The 21,018-nt window shown below is 47.7% G+C and overlaps 1 protein-coding gene across 7 annotated transcripts in view; it reads right to left on the reverse strand.

The window, feature by feature from the left end:
• Positions 1-21,018, reverse strand: part of MYO16 (myosin XVI) — a 1,104,874-nt gene that overhangs the window by 695,459 nt on the left and 388,397 nt on the right. For all 7 annotated transcript variants that reach the window (XM_063953181.1, XM_063953183.1, XM_063953182.1 and 4 more), the window contains one exon: positions 12,143-12,293. In XM_063953181.1, coding sequence (XP_063809251.1) covers positions 12,143-12,293 — 151 coding nt within the window. The remainder of the gene's footprint in view (positions 1-12,142; positions 12,294-21,018) is intronic.

Below are 21,018 nucleotides of genomic sequence, written 5' to 3' on the forward strand. Positions count from 1 at the left end.
AGTCGGGCCTGGTAAGGACTTTCCATCTAGAAGATCATAAGAACTATCTCACACTACCAGTGCCCTGTGGCTCCTGCCATCCTGTAGTACCCAGGAACTGTATTTTTTCTTTGCTGACTTTTACGTTTTCTTTTACTGCTGCTGTGTTGCGGAGTTGTCATAATAAACATCATTGACTTTTATCCAAGTTGTCGTGGTCACGCCTTCGGGCAGTTATTATTCATGTTACTTACATGTCCAGGGGTCTGATACAACCTCCCAGGTTCCGGTACATCTCAGCCCCTACAACTGAGGCTGCCTCCCGTCAGCTCAGGCCCTCAGTTGTGACAGTAAGCACTGACCTAATGAATCCAGCCGGAGACCAGGATCAAGCGGCCAGGCCGATGCAAGAACTGGCAGCCCGACTAGAACATCAGGAGGCTGCACAGGGCCACATCATCCGCTGTCTCCAGGATCTCTCTACTCGGCTGGATGGGATTCAGACAACTCTCCGTGGATCAGGCGCGTCTGGTGCGTCAACCACAGTGACTCCAGCTATAACCCCACCCACCTTACCCATTTCTGCTCCACGTCTTCATCTTCCAACGCCAGCAAAATTTGACGGATCTCCAAGATTCTGCAGGGGATTTCTCAACCAGTGTGAGATTCAGTTTGAGCTACAACCTGGCAATTTTCCCAGTGACCGTACAAAAATTGCCTACATTATTTCTCTTCTCAGTGGCTCAGCCCTTGATTGGGCATCACCGTTATGGGAGAGGTCCGACACCCTGCTATCTTCCTACACTGCCTTCGTGTCAACATTCAGGCGCATCTTCGACGAGCCAGGCCGGGTAACCTCAGCTTCATCCGAGATTCTCCGTTTACGCCAGGGGTCACGTACTGTAGGACAATATCTGATACAGTTCCAGATCCTGGCATCCGAACTGGCATGGAACGACGAGGCCCTGTATGCTGCATTCTGGCATGGCTTATCTGAGCGTATTAAAGATGAGTTAGCTACCAGAGACTTACCTTCTAAGTTAGATGAGCTAATCTCACTCTGCACGAAAGTTGATTTACGTTTCAGAGAGAGAGCAACTGAGCGTGGAAGATCATCTGCTCCAAAATCTTCTGCTCCTCCTCCTCGTCAACTGTCAGCATCTAAAGATGAGCCCATGCAACTTGGCCGTTCCCGTTTAACTCCTGCTGAGCGCCGAAGACGTCTCTCCGAGTTTCTCTGTCTCTATTGTGCAGCTCCGTCTCACACCATTAATGCCTGTCCCAAACGTCCGGGAAACTCCAAATCCTAGCTCGCCAAGGAGAGGGCCGGCTAGGAGTAATGATCTCCTCTCCATCTCCTCAAGATTGTAATCTCCCAGTCTCGCTTCAAGTTGCTCAACGTTATCGGAACGTCATTGCCCTCCTTGATTCCGGAGCAGCTGGGAACTTTATTACCGAAGCCTATGTTAAACGGTGGTCCCTACCCACCGAGAGACTTCCTTCGTCCATTTCTTTAACTGCCGTGGATGGCAGCAAAATTTTTGATGCAGTTATTTCTTTAAGGACTCTACCAGTTCGTCTGAGAGTGGGAGTTCTTCATTCCGAACTTATTTCTTTTTTAGTGATTCCAAGAGCCACACATCCTGTGGTCCTGGGCCTTCCATGGCTCCGTCTTCACAATCCTACAATTGATTGGACGACTACGCAAATCCTGGCATGGGGTTCCTCCTGTGCTGAGACATGTTTGTTTAAAGTATTGCCTGTCTGTTCTTCCTCCCCCAGGTCGTCTGATGTTCCACCTCCTCCATATCAAGATTTCACGGATGTGTTCAGTAAAGCTTCTGCTGATATCCTTCCTCCTCATAGAGAATGGGACTGTCCGATTGATCTCGTTCCAGGGAAGGTTCCACCTCGAGGCCGAACTTATCCGTTGTCTCTGCCTGAGACGCATTCTATGGAGGAATATATTAAAGAGAACCTAGCAAAGGGGTTCATTCGACCTTCTTCTTCTCCAGCCGGCGCAGGCTTCTTTTTTGTAAAAAAGAAAGATGGTGGTCTGCGGCCGTGCATCGACTACAGAGGTTTGAACGACATTACCATCAAGAACCGTTATCCTTTACCCCTGATTACTGAGCTCTTTGACAGAGTTAGCGGAGCTACCATCTTTACAAAGCTGGACTTGCGAGGTGCATACAATCTCATCCGGATCCGTGAGGGTGACGAGTGGAAGACCGCCTTTAACACCCGTGACGGACATTATGAGTACCTCGTCATGCCCTTCGGATTGAGCAATGCTCCAGCTGTCTTCCAGCATTTTGTCAATGAGATCTTCAGAGACATTCTATACCGTCATGTCGTGGTCTATCTAGACGATATCCTCATTTTTGCCAACGATTTAGAGGAACATAGTTTTTGGGTTAAAGAGGTTCTGTCCCGTCTCCGTGTCAATCATCTCTATTGCAAATTAGAAAAATGCGTCTTTGAAGTCAAGTCCATTCCGTTTCTAGGGTACATTGTGTCCGGTTCCGGACTAGAGATGGATCCTGAGAAACTACAAGCAATCCAAAATTGGCCGGTACCCTTAACCCTCAAAGGGGTCCAGAGGTTCTTAGGGTTCGCCAACTATTACCGAAAGTTTATACGAGACTTTTCCACCATTGTGGCGCCTATTACTGCTTTCACTAAGAAGGGTGCTAACCCGTCCAAGTGGTCTGAAGAAGCCATGCAAGCATTTCATCTTTTAAAACAAAGGTTCATCTCTGCGCCTGTTCTGAAACAGCCTGACATCGACTCTCCTTTCATCTTAGAGGTGGATGCCTCCTCCGTTGGAGTAGGAGCGGTGTTATCTCAGAGGGCTAAAGATGGCCATTTACACCCTTGCAGTTTCTTCTCCCGGAAGTTCTCCCCAGCTGAGCGCAACTATGCCATTGGCGACCAGGAGTTGCTAGCCATCAAGCTCGCTCTAGAAGAGTGGAGGTATCTGTTGGAGGGAGCTTCTCATTCAATCACCATACTTACAGACCACAAGAACCTTTTATACCTGAAGGGCGCACAATGTCTCAACCCTCGTCAGGCCAGATGGGCACTTTTCTTTTCCAGGTTCGACTTTAAACTCCAGTTCTGTCCGGGCTCTCAGAATCGCAAGGCCGATGCCCTTTCCCGCTCATGGGAGCAAGAAAATGAGTCAGAGTCTTCAGACAAGCATCCTATTATAAATCCGTTGGCATTCTCCACGGTAGGGATGGACTCTACGCCCCCATCAGGGAAAAGTTTTGTGAAGCCGATGCTAAGGAAGAAGCTCATGCATTGGGCCCATGCTTCCCGTTTTGCCGGACATACAGGTATCCAAAAAACCCTGGAGTTTATCTCTAGGTCCTATTGGTGGCCAACTCTGAAAAAGGACGTCTTGGAGTTTATTGCATCTTGCCCAAAGTGTGCCCAACATAAAGTATCCCGCCAGTCGCCTGCGGGGCAACTGGTTCCACTATCCGTTCCCCGTCGACCATGGACCCACTTGTCGATGGATTTCATTACAGACTTACCCATGTGCAACAAGTTCAATACCATCTGGGTGGTAGTTGACCGGTTCACCAAGATGGCACACTTCATTCCTCTCACCGGTCTTCCGTCAGCTTCCAAGTTGGCTCAAGTATTCATACAAGAGATCTTCCGACTCCACGGTCTTCCTGAAGAAATTATCTCAGATCGAGGAGTTCAATTCACAGCCAAATTCTGGCGAAGTTTATGTCAAGTCCTCCAAGTCAAGCTAAAGTTTTCCACGGCTTACCATCCTCAGACCAATGGTCAAACCGAGAGGGTGAATCAGGACTTGGAGGCCTTCCTCCGCATCTATGTGTCCTCCTCTCAAGATGACTGGGTTCAATTACTTCCCTGGGCCGAGTTCTGTCATAACAACCAGTATCATTCTTCATCTGCTTCAACACCATTCTTCACTAACTTTGGATTCCACCCTAAAGTCCCTGAGTTCCAACCGCTTCCAGCAACTTCTGTTCCCGCAGTGGATATCACCTTGCATCAGTTTGCCAATATCTGGAAGAGCGTACGATCAGCTCTGCTCAAGGCATCGTTCAGGTACAAGAAGTTTGCGGATAAGAAGCGTCGAGCAGTTCCTGCTCTCAAGGTGGGTGATCGGGTATGGTTATCCACGAAGAATTTGAGGTTAAGAGTTCCCAGTATGAAGTTTGCACCTCGCTATATCGGTCCTTTCAAGATTGAACAAGTCATCAATCCTGTTGCTTACAGACTCCAGTTGCCTCCCTTCTTAAAAATACCCAGGACATTCCATGTTTCCCTGTTGAAACCGCTGATCTTGAATCGGTTTCATTCCTCACTTCCTCCAACTCCGAAAGTCCAAACTCAACGAGGCGTTGAGTATGAAGTGGCCAAGATCCTGGACTCACGTCACCGTTACGGTCAACTACAATATCTTATTGACTGGAAGGGTTATGGTCCTGAGGAACGTTCATGGACCAATGCTTCTGATGTCCATGCTCCTGCCTTGGTCCGGAGATTCCATTCCAAGTTTCCTCAAAAGCCAAAGAAGTGTCCTGGGGCCACTCCTAAAGGGGGGGGTGCTGTCACGATCCGGGTATCTGGACGCCATTTTTTACCCATCAGATGCCTCCTAAGGCTGGCTCAGCGCTCCAGGACCGGATCCCATCTGTTATCCTGATGTGTACATTCCTGTATCCTCTCCTGTCACTCTGGGACGCTGTCACAGTAAACGCCATATTACACCTGGCATGGCGTCTCCCGCGGCCTCCGCCGCCGTCCCTGAACTTCTGCATGCAGAGTGTCTGAGTGGCGATTACGTCAGCCGCGGCCTCCGCTGTGTCCGCGTGGTTGGATGTGCATCTGTCAGCCTGGCGCCTCCTGTCTCCGGTGGCCGGCGCCGCCATTACTGTTTTCATTACCACATGGATTACAAACCAAACTTCCCTCCAAGTGTCTGCATGGGCGCAGCCATCTTGGATTCTGTCAGCTGATCATTTCCACCAATCTGTTCTCAGTATTGATAATCTGCATAATTGCCTAGCCAATCCCTTCCTTGCTGCAGGTATAAATACACTGTGCCTGAGCAAGGAAGGCGTCAGTGCTTTGGTTGTCAAACCTAGTTCCTGTTTGTCTCTCTCCTGTGATTGTCTTCCAGGTTCCAGCTCCTGTCTCAAGACTTCCACCATAGAGACCCGCACCAGCATTCCACCTGCGGTGTAGCCTGACTCTCCAATCCATTGTGGATTCATCTGTTTCCAGCTACAACATTACCTGCTTCCAGCTCAGCTTCCAGCAGAGTACAGCTTCCCTTAAAGGGCCGGTGTCCTTTCTACACTTTACCACTCTCCACCGGTATTATTATTTCTCCGCTCTCAAGTTCTACATTTCAGTTCATATTTCATCGCTCCCAAGTTCATTTATTATTTAACTGGTTCCAGCCAGTATCCACTCCGTGCTAACAACAGTCTGGTTCCAGCCAGTATCCACAGCAGCTGTTTTATCTTCAGCAACCCAGCTTTTCCTGGAACACCAGCTGGCACAATCCTGGGTTATCTCCATTGCTACAGTCGGGCCTGGTAAGGACTTTCCATCTAGAAGATCATAAGAACTATCTCACACTACCAGTGCCCTGTGGCTCCTGCCATCCTGTAGTACCCAGGAACTGTATTTTTTCTTTGCTGACTTTTACGTTTTCTTTTACTGCTGCTGTATTGCGGAGTTGTCATAATAAACATCATTGACTTTTATCCAAGTTGTCGTGGTCACGCCTTCGGGCAGTTATTATTCATGTTACTTACATGTCCTGGGGTCTGATACAACCTCCCAGGTTCCGGTACATCTCAGCCCCTACAACTGAGGCTGCCTCCCGTCAGCTCAGGCCCTCAGTTGTGACAGATATAAAAGGATAGTGGTGAGATTCCGAACCAGCACACACAAACAAGAGGAAAGCCATGCTAACCAAACTTGGAACAGGAACAACAACAGCTGAACCAAACAACAATACTTAACCAAGTAGTAGTGCAGGATGAACGAAGCACCAGGTGGGCGCAAAGTTTCCTCTACGGACTAGGTATCGAACTTATAGAACTTTGCAAACGTGTTCGAACCTGACCAAGTAGCTGCTCGGAAGAGCTGTAAAGCAGAGACACCGCGGGCAGCCACCCAAGAAGAACCCACTTAGTCGAGTGGGCCTGTACAGATTTTGGAACTGGCAATCCTGCCATGGAATAAGCATGCTGGATAGTGAGCCTGATCCAGTGTGCAATAGGCTACTTTGAAGCAGGACACGCAATCTTATTGGGATCGTAAATAACAAACAGCGAGTCTGATTTCCTGTGACGAGCTGTTCTCTTCCCATACACCTTCAAAGCCCTCACAACATCCAAAGACTTTGAAGTAACGGAGATGTCAGTAACAACGGGAACCACAAAAGGTTGGTTGATGTGAAACGCAGACATCAGCTTAGAAAGAAATTGCTGGCGAGTCCTGAGTTCACCTCTGTCGTCATGGAAGATTAAATAGGGGCTCTTGTGAGACAACGACCCCAGCTCCGACACACGTCTTGCTGAAGCCAAGGCCAACAATGTGACGGTTTTCCACGTAAGATATTTTACGTCTGCCTCCTGTGATGGTCAAACCAGTCCAATTGGAGGAACTGCAGCACCAAACTGAGATCCCAAGGTGCCGTGGGAGGCACAAAGGGAGGTTGGATGTGCAGAACCCCTTTCAAGAACGTCTGGACCTCAGGAAGAAAAGCCAATTGTTTCTGAAAGAATATGGACAAGGCCGAAATCTGAACCTTTATGGAGCCCAGACGTAGGCCCACATCCACACACGACTGCAGAAAAAGCAGGAAATGTCCCAGATGAAATTCCACCGCAGAATATTTTCTGCTCTCACACCAAGAGATGTATTTCTTCCAAATACGGTGGTAATGTTTAGATGTTACCCCCTTTATGGCTTGGATCATAGTCGGGATGACTTTGTCAGGGATGCCTCTCCTGGCTAGAATCAGCCGTTCAACTTCCATGCCGTCAAACGTAGCCATGATAAGTCTTGATAGACGAACGGCGCCTGTTGCAGAAGATCCTCGCGAAGAGGTAGAGGCCACGGATCTTCCAGGAGCATCTCCAGAAGGTTCGCATACCAGGCCCTTCTTGGCCAGTCCGGAGCAATGAGAATTGCTTGAACTTTTTCCCTTTTTATTCTTTTTCAGAATTCTTGGGATCAGTGGAAGTGGAGGGAACACGTACACCATCTGATAGACCCATGGAGTTGTTAGAGCGTCCACTGCCACCGCCTGTGGGTCTCTCGACCTGGAACAATACTGCTTGAGCGTCTTGTTGAGACGAGAAGCCATCATGTTGATTTGTGAACATCCCCATCGATGTGTCAAGCAACTGAACACCTACGGGTGAAGGCCCCACTCCCCCGGGTGCAGGTCGTGTTTGCTGAGGAAGTCTGGTTCCCAGTTGTCTACTCCCAGGATGAAGACCGCCGACAACGCCATAGCGTGTTTTTCTGCCCAGAGGAGAATTCTTGAAACCTCTGACATTGCTGCTCTGCTTTTCATTCCACCCTGCCAGTTTATAAGTTTTTACTGCCGTCACATTGCCCGCCTGAACCTGAATGGCACGATCTTGAAGAAGATATGAGGCCTGCAGAAGGGCGTTGTATACAGCCCTGAGTTCCAGAATGTTAGTTGGAAGAACGACTTCCTGACGTGACCACTTTCCTTAAAACTGCACCCCTGGGTGACCGCTCCCCAACCTCTGAGGCTTGCGTCTGTGGTTAGCAGGATCCAATTCTGAATCCCGAACTGTCAGCCCTTGATTAGGTGAGAAGTCTGTAGCCACCACAGAACGGAGATCCTGGTCTTCAGTGACAGATGGATCCTCTGATGCATTTGAAGATGTGATCCGGACCATTTGCCCAACAGATCCATCTGGAAGGGCCTCGCATGAAACCTTCCGTACTGAAGCGCCTCGTAAGAGGCCACCAATTTCCCCAGAAGGCGAATGCATAGATGCACCAATATCTGGGTTGGCTTCAGGACATCCCAAACCATTGACTGGATTACCAATGCCTTTTCTAATGGAACAAATACTTTCTGCGACTCTGTATCATCCCCAGAAATGGGAACCTCCAAGTTGGCTCTAAGTGAGATTTCCGGAGACTTAGAATCCACCCGTAATCCAGGAGTAGTTTGGTTGTGAGACCAATGCTGCTCAACTACCTTTCTCTGGACGTTGCCTTTATCAGAAGATCGTCCAGGTAAGGAATTATGATCACTCCCTGCTTGCAAAGGATAAACATCATCTCTGCCATCACCTTGGTGAACACCCACTGTCCATGGAGAGACCAAATGGCAGGGCCTGGAACTGATAGTGACAGACCCATAGTGCAAAGTGTAGATAAGCCTGGTGAGGCGGCCAGGTCGGAATGTGAAGGTAAGCATCCTTGATATCCAGAGACACTAGGAATTCCCCCTCCTCCAGACCTGAGATCACCGCTCTCAGAGACTCCATCTTGAATTTAAACACTCGTAAGTACGGGTTCAATGATTTTAGTTTAAAAAATGGTCTCACCAAACCATCCGGTTTCGGTACTACAAACAAGTTGGAACAGTACATTTATCTTGACCTTTAATAGGATCAACTGAGACTGGCCAGTCAGGCTTAATCCCCTGCTGTAATGACTTAATCCCCTGCTGTATTGTTCTCTGTATTGTATTGCAGTTGAGAACAATAGATGAAGGGTTTATGTTAATAAGTCATGTTGTGCCTAGGCGCAGAAAACTAGTCAAGATAACCGTGGACCCATCTGTACTTGCCTCTTGTGAAGCTGGTAAGCCTGATTTGAAGAATCTGTGAGGTGGGAGCTGCTGAAACTCCAGTCTGCAGCCCTGGGAAATGAGATCTATGACCCAGGGATCCTGGCATGATGATGTCCAGATGTGACTGAAATTTTTTAGTCGGACTCCCACCTGCCAGTTTTCCAAGCCACATGGTCCACCGTCATGCAGAAGGCTTTGAGGAAGCAAAACTGGAGCTCTGTTCCTGTGAACTGGCAGTTGCTGGTTTGCATGGTTTACCTCTAGCTCCTCTGTTGGAAGTAGAAGATCCTCTGACTTTGTCCTTAAACTTGGCAGGACTGTAGGGTAGGTCCTGACTCCTGAGTAGGACTTCCTGGGTGGGGCAGCTGCAGAAGGAAGATATGTGGACTTACCCGCAGTAGCTTTGGAGATTTATTTGTCCAGTTCATCTCCAAATAAGGCCTCTCCTGTGAATGGTAGGCCTTCCACGCCTTTCCTGGAGTCCGCGTCTGCAGTCCACTGGCGTAACCATAAGCCCCTGCGTGCTGACACTGCCATAGCAGTGGTGAGTGAATTAAGCACACCTACTTCTTTTATGGCTTCCACCATAAAATTTGCAGTCCTGTATATGCTGTAGGAGTAACACAATCTCCCCCCTAGATAAGGAATCCAACCCTTCCATAAGGTTACTCGACCATTTAGCAATGGCTTTAGTAATCCATGCACATGCTATAGTGGGTCTCTAAGCTACCCCAGCAGCCGTGTACAAGGATTTGAGTGTAGTCTCAATCTTACGATCAGCTGTGTCTTTCAGGGAGGCAGCACCAGGGATGGGTAACACAATCTTCCCTGAAAACCTGGACACAGATGCATCCACTATTGGTGGACGTTCCCATTTTTACCTATCATCAGGAGGAAAAGGAAAAGATGAGAGTAACCTTTTAGGGATTTGAAATTTTGTTATCAGGATTAACCCATGGTTCTTCAAACAGGGTATTCAATTCCTTTGACACAGGAAAAGAGACTGAGGACTTCTTTTTTACATCAAAATAAGATTCCTCTGTCATCTTATCAGGAATTTGTAGCACATCTCTGATAGCTTCTATAAGATGCTGTATTCCCTGTGACAGAGCAGCGTCCCCCCCTTCTGAATCCACCTACCCCTCCTCCATGTCTTACCCCTCAGCGTCAGAGTCAGACTTCAGGATATGGGCCAGAGTACGTTTTTGTGGCAAGGGATTGAGACGCTTGTTTGGAGACTGAGTCTCTGTTCATAATCTCACCCACAGATTTAAGTATTGCGTCTCTTTCTCATTGCGGGACAGTTTCTTAGAGATATTAGAAATTATTCCTTTGCGGGAATCTAGCCACACTGGTTCAGACCCGCTAGCCTGAGAAATGCACTACACTCAGTAAACTGAGTACATAGTAATGAGCCCCCTGGGGAAGAGGAACACTCTGCCGTACATGAAACACACTCTTTGCCTGAAATATTGTAAATGTGACGGCACACACACACAGGAAAGGTTAAAAACACAATTAACATACAAAGAGCCCTTCCACGGAGACGCAGGTATTTGGAGCCAGCACACCATGCCCTTATTGCTAATGTCAAGCTTAGCCGGGTCGAAGACTAAGAACCCAGATCGGGGACTTAGTACACTAATAATCGCTTCCCCCCCGCTATGACCCCCTGCTACCACACTGAGGTAATCTGGAGTCACACCGGAGGAGCTGTGCGTCCCTGTCAGTCAGCGTCTGTGTCCACTGCAGAGGGAAAATGGCGCTGGTGAGCTGCTGGATCCGCTCATTATGAAGCCCCGCCCCTTCAATGGAGCGCGGTCTTCCCACTTTTTTTATACTGGCTGAGGTAAAATGTGCTTAAAATGGAGACAGAACCGTTTTAAGGCTTTGTTTGCCAGAGTGGGTACTGTGTACAGTGTACTGAGACGCAGTTGTGTACTGAGTCTGGAGACACAATCCGCCCCGGTTAGAAGCCGTGCATCTCCGTACTCTCATGCCGTCATAATGGCCGGCAAGCTTCTAACCGGGACGCCGGCTTAGTAATCACCACTTTTCTTTCTTCTGGCTCTGTTAGGGGTGGCGGCGTGCTGCGGGAATGTACTCGCCGTGGTGGGGCTTGCGAATAGTTCCCCCAGAAGCTAGTGTCCTTTCAGCGGGAAACGGGACCATTAACCCTTCAAGAGGTTGGGCCGTCCTTCCTTCCTAAGTCCCACGAAGCAGGCAGGCTAGTGCCATCCAATCCTGCCTGAAAATAGCAAACAGAAAAATAAATGCTGAAAACTCTTCAGGAGCTTCCTTCAGCGTAACCGGCTCCTCCGGACACATTTTCTAAACTGAGTCTGGTAGGAGGGGCATAGAGGGAGGAGCCAGCCCACACTATCAAATTCTTAAAGTGCCCATGGCTTCTAGTGGACCAGTCTATACCCCATGGTACTAAATGGATCCCCAGTATCATCTAGGATGTAAGAGAAATGTCCATCCTGCATACAGTAGCCTTAACAGTCACAGGCAGGTCCTACTTAATAGTGTGTTTTGAGAAAAATAAAGACAAATCTCTATGCAAAATGGGTAGTAAGGTGTAGGGATCCTGATTTAATACTGGTACGCAGAGGCAGAAATATAACCAGTCCAGTGCAGAGGGTGATGCAGCCATGATGCTTAGTGGTAAGGGGGCTTAACAGTTCCAATCTGTGAGCTGCAAAAGCCCACTGTGAAGAGGAGGAGAAGGACGGGGCAGGGGGTACTCCTCAGTTAATGCTTTGTAGCTTAGAAATTGCTTGTTAAAATCCCTAAAAAAGCGATTAGTAAATACAGCTCTACAGTAGATCTACTGTATTAGTTTTCTACAAGGAACCTCAATAGTATGCAGCACTGAGAAGGGGGCAGAATATAATTTTCTAATCTATAGGATTTAGGTCCCCCTGGGGGTTGGAAGAGAGCTGTGTGAGAATTTCTGATAAAAATCATGCTGGTGGTAAGGACAGGCCCTGCAGCAAAAATCATAATGAAAATGGCTGCCGTGCATGAGCAGTAGTAATAAGTCTTCGAAACATGGTGGGCGTCGTGTTTCTGGAGACCTGTGCATGCGCAGTAGACCCCTGTACAATGCCGGAGCCTACTGCACCGTAGAGAGGAGTGGGCCCACCTGTAGTCTTCACATGGGCCCCCTCCTCTGTTAAAATGCCCCTGAGCTGATTGGTTAGTGGGGGTTTTCTCTATACTTTGTCTCTCTCTCTATGCTATGATAAAAAAAACCTTAATCTGTTTTCCTATTCTATTATTTTTGTTGTGTTTTTGTAACCACATTACCTGTTCCAATTTAGCAGAGCTATTCACAGTGATTCGTTCAGAAGCACTGTCTTGTGAGTAATGCTTGTTCAGTGTCTTTGCAGAGTCTTTGAACATTGTGTCTTTTTCCAGCAAACTATCTTGCTTTGCAATTGGCAAAGCCAATGGACGTCTGTAGGAAGAAAAAAAAAATGGGATAAGTGGAAAAAAGATAGCTGAAATTAGCTCAGTCAGTCTTCCTAGAATAGAAGCAATTAACATAACAAAAAAAATGCAGCTAGTGATATTTCAAATTCAATTCAGCTATGATAAAAATGCAGACGTAGGCAGAATAATCATTGGATTCGATTTTGTAGGGAAAACAGATCAATAAGCAATCTAAAAGTTTTTCACTGAATTCACAGGTGAACGTGAATCTAATAGAGAGACAACCCTTTCAAATAACACAACGCATGATCCAAAAGCAATAGAAATGGATATTGAATCTTGACATCTATTCTGTAACTATATATTATACAAACTGTTGCATATTGGTGAATAGATGGTGTCAAACCCAAGCCGCTCAGTACAGCTGATAAAGTCACAGTACAGGGGGGCAGATGTATTAAGCCTGGAGACAGAATAAGGAAGTGATAAACCAGTCATAAGTGCAAGGTGATAAACGCACCAATCAATCAGCTCCTAACTGTTAATTTACATATTGGAACTGATTGGCTGGTGCTTTTATTACCTTCCACTGGTTTATCACTTCCCTATGCCTTCTCCAGGTTAATATAGTGCTGAGTATTTCTTTGCTACATACAGGAGCTTACAGTAGGACTTGACTTATAAAATTCCACACATCAAGCGAATGAGAAGCTATATACTATTAGAAGCTCTTTGATAAGCAACAGTGGGCCTAATTCAGACCTGATCGCAGCAGCAAAATTGTTCTCTAATGGGCAAAACCGAGGGGATAATGCAGACTTGATCGCTGGGCAGCGATTTTTGCAGCTCTGCGATTGGATAGTCGCCGCCTACAGGGGGAGTGCATTTTAGCTGTGCAAGTGTGCGATCGCATGTGTAGCTGCGATCACTTTAGCCTGTCCGGGACCGGAATTGACGTCAGACATATTCCCTTCTAACACTTGGACACGCCTGCGTTTTTACAGACACTCCTTGAAAACGGTCAGTTGCCACCCACAAACGCCCTCTTCCTGTCAATCTCCGTTGCTGCGGTCCATCGCGCCTGTGCATTGCAGTGAATACGTATGCGCAGTTCAGACCTGATTGCAGGCTGTGAGAAAACGCAGCCTAGCGATCAGGTCTGAATCAGCCCCCATGTAGAGTGCAGGTGGGGGCAGATATAACATGTGCAGAGAGAGTTAGATTTGGGTGGGGTGTGTTTAAACTGCAATCTAAATTGCAGTGTAAAAAAGCAGCCAGTATTTACCCTGCACAGAAACAAAATAAACCACCCAAATCTCTCTCTGCACATGTTATATCTGCCCCAACTGCAGTGCACATGGTTTTGCCCAATAGAGAACAATTTTGCTGCTGCGATCAGGTCTGAATTAGGCCCCATGTCAGTGATACAAAAATATATTCAGAATTCTAAACTAATGCTGTTGTTATTATTATTATTATTATTATTATTATTTGTTTTTGTACTGTAGGCTATATAAGGTCATATATAATTATAATTATATATAATGCTGCTCTCCTGCTCTCTACAAAAAGCAATTAGATTTTAGAGCAAAAACCTTCAAATGAAGACAAAAAATTTAAAAATCTGTTCTGCGAACAATTCACTTCACTGTGCACTTGGCAGCAATATTTTGCATGTGGAATTTCTATAGCCAAAGTATTCCCAGGGGTTACCAGTACTCAGATGACACCAGGACTTCAGTGTGGGTAGCAGGGATTTATCACATATTGGTATTATTGTGAGAGTAAACAGGGCACAAATCAAATCTATAATAAGCAAAAGTACTAGGTAATATAACAAAATATACGCTCAATGAGATATAGCAGTCTTAGATAACCTGCAGAGAATTTCTACAATACTGTAAAAGAGTACATTATACAGTATAATAGTAGTATTTTGGACCCGTCACCAGGATAGATGTTGCAGAGGTTATTTTTTCTTCTGATTTTGATTTTCTCTCTCTCATTTCTGTCATTCCTGTTTGTCCGCCTGTTTCTTCCTCTCATCTCTGTTCCCCTCTCCGACTGTCTCGAACCATGTGATGCCATGTGATGCCAGTAATGTGGGGGGGAATTGTCACATAAATTGCTTGCGGCCATGGCTGTTAAAAATGTGCTATTATGTGCAGAGGCACTGTTTTTCTGCCCCTGAACCACAGGCATACCTCCCAACTTTAGGATCATCCATGGAGGGACATCATTGCGCACCAAAGGCGCGCGCCTGAATTTAAGGGGCATGGTCTAATGAAAATGGGGCGTGGCCTCACAACAACTGCCACAGTCGCACGCCCCCATTTTTGTCATTATGGGGGCATGGACAGCACTGAGAGAGCTGCTGGCCATGCCCCCTGTCCCTCTCTGCCAGGAATAGATGCTGTGCACAGCATCTATTCACCGCTGCTCTGACCAGAGCAGCAAGTGACAGGGGGGGGATCTCCCAACTGCTCCCCCCCCCCCACCCGCGGGACACTGTGGCCCGCGGGTGGAACAGCGGGACAGGCCGTGAAAAAGTGGGACAGACTGTGAAAAATGGGACTGTCCCGCCAAAATCGGGACAGTTGGGAGGTATGCACAGGGCCCCACCGAACCTAAAGGTTTGCTATGGGTGTAACTTTTGATCCACCTGTCGCAGGGCATGCATCCTGGTGCATCCTATCAATGCTCTGGATCACTCTGCAGATTGCAAAGTGCAAGTCCAGAACATCCTTTGGATGTGGGGCAGCGTAGGTTACGTGCCTCCTGAGCCCTTTAGCTCACCGCACGTCCCTGTGTAGGTAGTACCCCCAGGGACCAGCGCACTGGACTGTACAAAAGGGTCAGACTGGGGAAATCCTCAGTGGGCCCCACTTCTCTTCTAATTTCAGGTTTCAAACAGTACACTAACAATTATGCACTATTTTATTATACAGTACACCAGTTACAGATGTGTCCTCACACATCATTACTGCAGTAACGCCAGGTCCCAGAAAACTCTGCTAGAATCAAGTGTCTTTTTGTTTCATTTTTTTTTTGCTAAAAATTCATCTTAGTTGCACTGCATTTCAACTAGTATGCACCATGAGACTGCTGATTAATTTGTGCTATGATGCCTTGGCCGTGCCTTTTTTTCATGCCAAGTTCCATTGTGCCTCATATAGGGCCTAATATTCAAGATTGATTGCAAAAGTAAAATCTTCCTCTAATGGGCAAAATCATGTGCACTGTGGGGACTGGGAAGGGGGGGGCAGATGTTACGTGCAGAGAGAGTTAGATTTGGGTGTGTTATATTGTTTCTGTACAGAGTAAATACTGGCTGCTTTATATTTACACTGCAATTTAGATTTCAGTTTGAACACACCCCACCCAAATGTAACTCTCTCTGCACGTTATATCTGCCCCACCGGCAGTGCACATGGTTTTGCCCATTAGAGGAAGATTTTGCCTTTGCAATCAATCTTGAATTACAGTAGGCCCATAGTATGCTACATGTACAGACTTGGTCGCATTCATATATCCAAGTGTTGGATATCAAATTAATCAGCATAGTCTCCTAGTGCATCCTAGTAACATCACGTTGCGACTAAGGTGTCTTTTCAGCAAAAATAAAAAAATAAAAGACGCCCAGCAATAGTGGAGTTGCACGAGACCTGGCAGCGCCCTCATACCAGGCATCTCGTGCTGCGTGGCGTGTTGAGGCTACATGTGTAAGGACATATCTGATCTTGGTAGAGCAGGAACATGGAGGAACAAACCATGCACTGCAGGCTATGTTTATAATTGTTTGGCAAAGCATCTGTGAAGGATGGCTCTACCACTTAAGCATTGGTCCCTACCACTGCATTCCCTGGTGGGCCCCTCATGTCCCAGCCCAACACTGCTGCACACCCCTAATTACAGTGCTGCTCACCTCTAGTCTAAAGTGCCCTACACACTTGCCAGTTACACTGAGCGATATGAACGATCCCGTTCATTAATGAACGAGATATCGTTCATATCGCTCTGTGGGGGTAATTCTGAGTTGATCGTAGCAGGAACTTTGTTAGCAGTTGGGCAAAATCATGTGCACTCCAGGGGAGGCAGATATAACATGTGCAGAGAGAGATAGATTTGGGTGTGGTGAGTTCAATCTGCAATCTAAATTGCAGTGTAAAAATAAAGCAGCCAGTCAGGGGTGTATCTAGGGGTCTGAGCGCCCCTGGCAAAGTAAGGAACTGGCGCCCCCCACCTCTACCACCCAGAGACACAGAGGGGGGAGTTACAGGTAGGCTGAGGTCAGGGACACTGAGGGAGAATTACAGGGAGGGTGCAGGTACAGTGACAAACGCAGGATTTCTAGAGGGGGGTTTCCAAATGCAGTACACAATCTCCCACTCTGCGGAACGTTGGAGCAATTGTGGGAGTCTGGGGGAGCGGTAGAAGAACCTAGTGAAGACCCCAGACATTAATGTATACTGTATGGAATACAGTATTAATATTTAACACTATAGATAGATGTTCTATAGTATAGGCTGTATCACACATTTAAATAATAAGAATTTACTTACCGATAATTCTATTTCTCATAGTCCGTAGTGGATGCTGGGAACTCCGTAAGGACCATGGGGAATAGCGGCTCCGCAGGAGACTGGGCACAAAAGTAAAAGCTTTAGGACTACCTGGTGTGCACTGGCTCCTCCCCCTATGACCCTCCTCCAAGCCTCAGTTAGGATACTGTGCCCGGACGAGCGTACACAATAAGGAAGGATTTTGAATCCCGGGTAAGACTCATACCAGTCACACCAATCACACCGTACAACCTGTGATCTGAACCCAGTTAACAGCATGATAACAGAGGAGCCTCTGAAAGATGGCTCACAACAATAATAACCCGATTTTTGTAACAATAACTATGTACAAGTATTGCAGACAATCCGCACTTGGGATGGGCGCCCAGCATCCACTACGGACTATGAGAAATAGAATTATCGGTAAGTAAATTCTTATTTTCTCTGACGTCCTAGTGGATGCTGGGAACTCCGTAAGGACCATGGGGATTATACCAAAGCTCCCAAACGGGCGGGAGAGTGCGGATGACTCTGCAGCACCGAATGAGAGAACTCCAGGTCCTCCTCAGCCAGGGTATCAAATTTGTAGAATTTAGCAAACGTGTTTGCCCCCGACCAAGTAGCTGCTCGGCAAAGTTGTAAAGCCGAGACCCCTCGGGCAGCCGCCCAAGATGAGCCCACCTTCCTTGTGGAATGGGCTTTTACAGATTTTGGCTGTGGCAGGCCTGCCACAGAATGTGCAAGCTGAATTGTACTACAAATCCAACGAGCAATAGTCTGCTTAGTAGCAGGAGCACCCAGCTTATTGGGTGCATACAGGATAAACAGCGAGTCAGATTTCCTGACTCCAGCCATCCTGGAAACATATATTTTCAGGGCCCTGACTACGTCCAGCAACTTGGAGTCCTCCAAGTCCCTAGTAGCCGCAGGCACCACAATAGGCTGGTTCAAGTGAAATGCTGAAACCACCTTAGGGAGAAATTGAGGACGAGTCCTCAATTCTGCCCTGTCCGTATGAAAAATTAGGTAAGGGCTTTTATAGGATAAAGCCGCTAATTCTGAGACACGCCTGGCTGAAGCCAGGGCTAACAACATTACCACTTTCCAAGTGAGATATTTTAAGTCCACAGTGGAGAGTGGTTCAAACCAATGTGATTTTAGGAACCCCAAAACTACATTGAGATCCCAAGGTGCCACTGGAGGCACAAAAGGAGGCTGTATATGCAGTACCCCCTTGACAAACGTCTGAACTTCAGGAACTGAAGCCAGTTCTTTCTGGAAGAAAATCGACAGGGCCGAAATTTGAACCTTAATGGACCCTAATTTTAGGCCCATAGACAGTCCTGTTTGCAGGAAATGTAGGAAACGACCCAGTTGAAATTCCTCTGTAGGGGCCTTCCTGGCCTCGCACCACGCAACATATTTATGCCAAATCCGGTGATAATGTTGCACGGTTACATCCTTCCTGGCTTTGATCAGGGTAGGGATGACTTCATCTGGAATGCCTTTTTCCTTCAGGATTCGGCGTTCAACCGCCATGCCGTCAAACGCAGCCGCGGTAAGTCTTGGAACAGACAGGGTCTCTGCTGAAGCAGGTCCTTTCTTAGAGGTAGAGGCCACGGGTCCTCTGTGAGCATCTCTTGAAGTTCCGGGTACCAAGTCCTTCTTGGCCAATCCGGAGCCACGAGTATAGTCCTTACTCCTCTTCTTCTTATGATCCTCAGTACCTTGGGTATGAGAGGCAGAGGAGGGGACACATACACTGACTGGTACACCCACGGTGTTACCAGAGCGTCCACAGCTATTGCCTGAGGGTCCCTTGACCTGGCGCAATACCTGTCCAGTTTTTTGTTGAGGCGGGACGCCATCATGTCCACCTTTGGTTTTTCCCAACGGTTCACAATCATGTGGAAGACTTCTGGGTGAAGTCCCCACTCCCCCGGATGGAGGTCGTGTCTGCTGAGGAAGTCTGCTTCCCAGTTGTCCACTCCCGGAATGAACACTGCTGACAGTGCTATCACATGATTTTCCGCCCAGCGAAGAATCCTTGCAACTTCTGTCATTGCCCTCCTGCTTCTTGTGCCGCCCTGTCTGTTTACGTGGGCGACTGCCGTGATGTTGTCTGACTGGATCAGCACCGGCTGACCTTGAAGCAGAGGTCTTGCTAGGCTTAGAGCATTGTAGATGGCCCTTAGCTCCAGGATATTTATGTGAAGTGATGTCTCTAGGCTTGACCACAAGCCCTGGAAATTTCGTCCCTGTGTGACTGCTCCCCAGCCTCTCAGGCTGGCATCCGTGGTCACCAGGACCCAGTCCTGAATGCCGAATCTGCGGCCGTCTAGAAGATGAGCACTCTGCAACCACCACAGGAGAGACACCCTTGTCCTTGGTGACAAGATTATCCGCTGATGCATCTGAAGATGCGACCCGGACCATTTGTCTAGCAGATCCCACTGGAAGGTTCTTGCGTGGAATCTGCCGAATGGGATTGCTTCGTAAGAAGCCACCATCTTTCCCAGGACCCTTGTGCATTGATGCACTGAGACTTGGCCTGGTTTTAGGAGTTTTCTGACTAGTTCGGATAACTCCCTGGCTTTCTCCTCCGGGAGAAACACCTTTTTCTGGACTGTGTCCAGGATCATCCCTAGGAATAGGAGTCGGGTCGTCGGGATCAGCTGAGATTTTGGAATATTGAGAATCCAACCTTGCTGGCGCAGCACTATCTGAGATAGTGCTACCCCGACTTCCAACTGTTCCCTGGATCTTGCCCTTATCAGGAGATCGTCCAAGTAAGGGATAACTAAAACTCCCTTCCTTCGAAGGAGTATCATCATTTCGGCCATTACCTTGGTAAAGACCCGGGGTGCCGTGGACAATCCAAACGGCAGCGTCTGAAACTGATAGTGACAGTTCTGTACCACAAACCTGAGGTACCCTTGGTGAGAAGGGCAAATTGGGACATGTAGGTAAGCATCTTTGATGTCCAGAGACACCATATAGTCCCCGTCTTCCAGGTTTGCAATCACTGCTCTGAGTGACTCCATCTTGAATTTGAACCTTTGTATGTAAGTGTTCAAGGATTTTAGGTTTAAAATTGGTCTCACCGAGCCGTCCGGCTTCGGTACCACAAATAGTGTGGAATAGTACCCCTTTCCCTGTTGTAGGAGGGGTACCTTGATTATCACCTGCTGGGAATACAGCTTGTGAATGGCATCCAATACTGCCTCCCTGTCTGAGGGAGACGTCGGTAAAGCAGACTTTAGAAAACGGCGAGGGGGAGACGTCTCGAATTCCAATTTGTACCCCTGAGATACCACTAGAAGGATCCAGGGGTCCACTTGCGAGTAGGCCCACTGCGCACTGAACTTCTTGAGACGGGCCCCCACCGTGTCTGCCTGTAAAGCCCCAGCGTCATGCTGAGGACTTTGCGGAGGCGGGAGAGGGCTTTTGTTCCTGGGAACTGGCTGTTTGTTGCAGCCTTTTTCCTCTCCCTCTGCCACGGGGCATAAATGAGGCGCCTTTTGCCCGCTTGCCCTTATGGGGCCGAAAGGACTGCGCCTGATAATACGGCGTCTTCTTAGGTTGAGAAGCTACCTGGGGTAAAAATTTGGATTTTCCAGCAGTTGCCGTGGCTACCAGGTCTGATAGACCTACCCCAAATAACTCCTCCCCCTTATAAGGCAATACTTCCATGTGCCTTTTAGAATCCGCATCACCTGACCACTGCCGCGTCCACAAACCTCTTCTAGCAGAAATGGACAGCGCGCTAACTCTTGATGCCAGTCGGCAAATATCCCTCTGTGCATCACGCATATATAGAAATGCATCCTTCAAATGCTCTATAGTCAGTAATATACTGTCCCTATCTAGGGTATCAATATTTTCAGTCAGGGAATCCGACCACGCCAAGCCCGCACTGCACATCCAGGCTGAGGCGATTGCTGGTCGCAGTATAACACCCGTGTGAGAGTATATACATTTTAGGATATTCTCCAGCTTTCTATCGGCAGGTTCCTTTAGGGCGGCCGTATCAGGAGAGGGTAGTGCTACCTGTTTTGACAAACGTGTGAGCGCTTTATCCACCCTAGGGGGTGTTTCCCAACGTGCCCTATCCTCTGGCGGGAAAGGGTACGATGCCAATAACCTTTTAGGAATTATCATTTTTTTATCGGGGGAAACCCACGCCTC

Source organism: Pseudophryne corroboree, chromosome 2 (genome assembly GCF_028390025.1).
Source record: "Pseudophryne corroboree isolate aPseCor3 chromosome 2, aPseCor3.hap2, whole genome shotgun sequence".
Lineage (NCBI taxonomy): Eukaryota > Metazoa > Chordata > Amphibia > Anura > Myobatrachidae > Pseudophryne > Pseudophryne corroboree.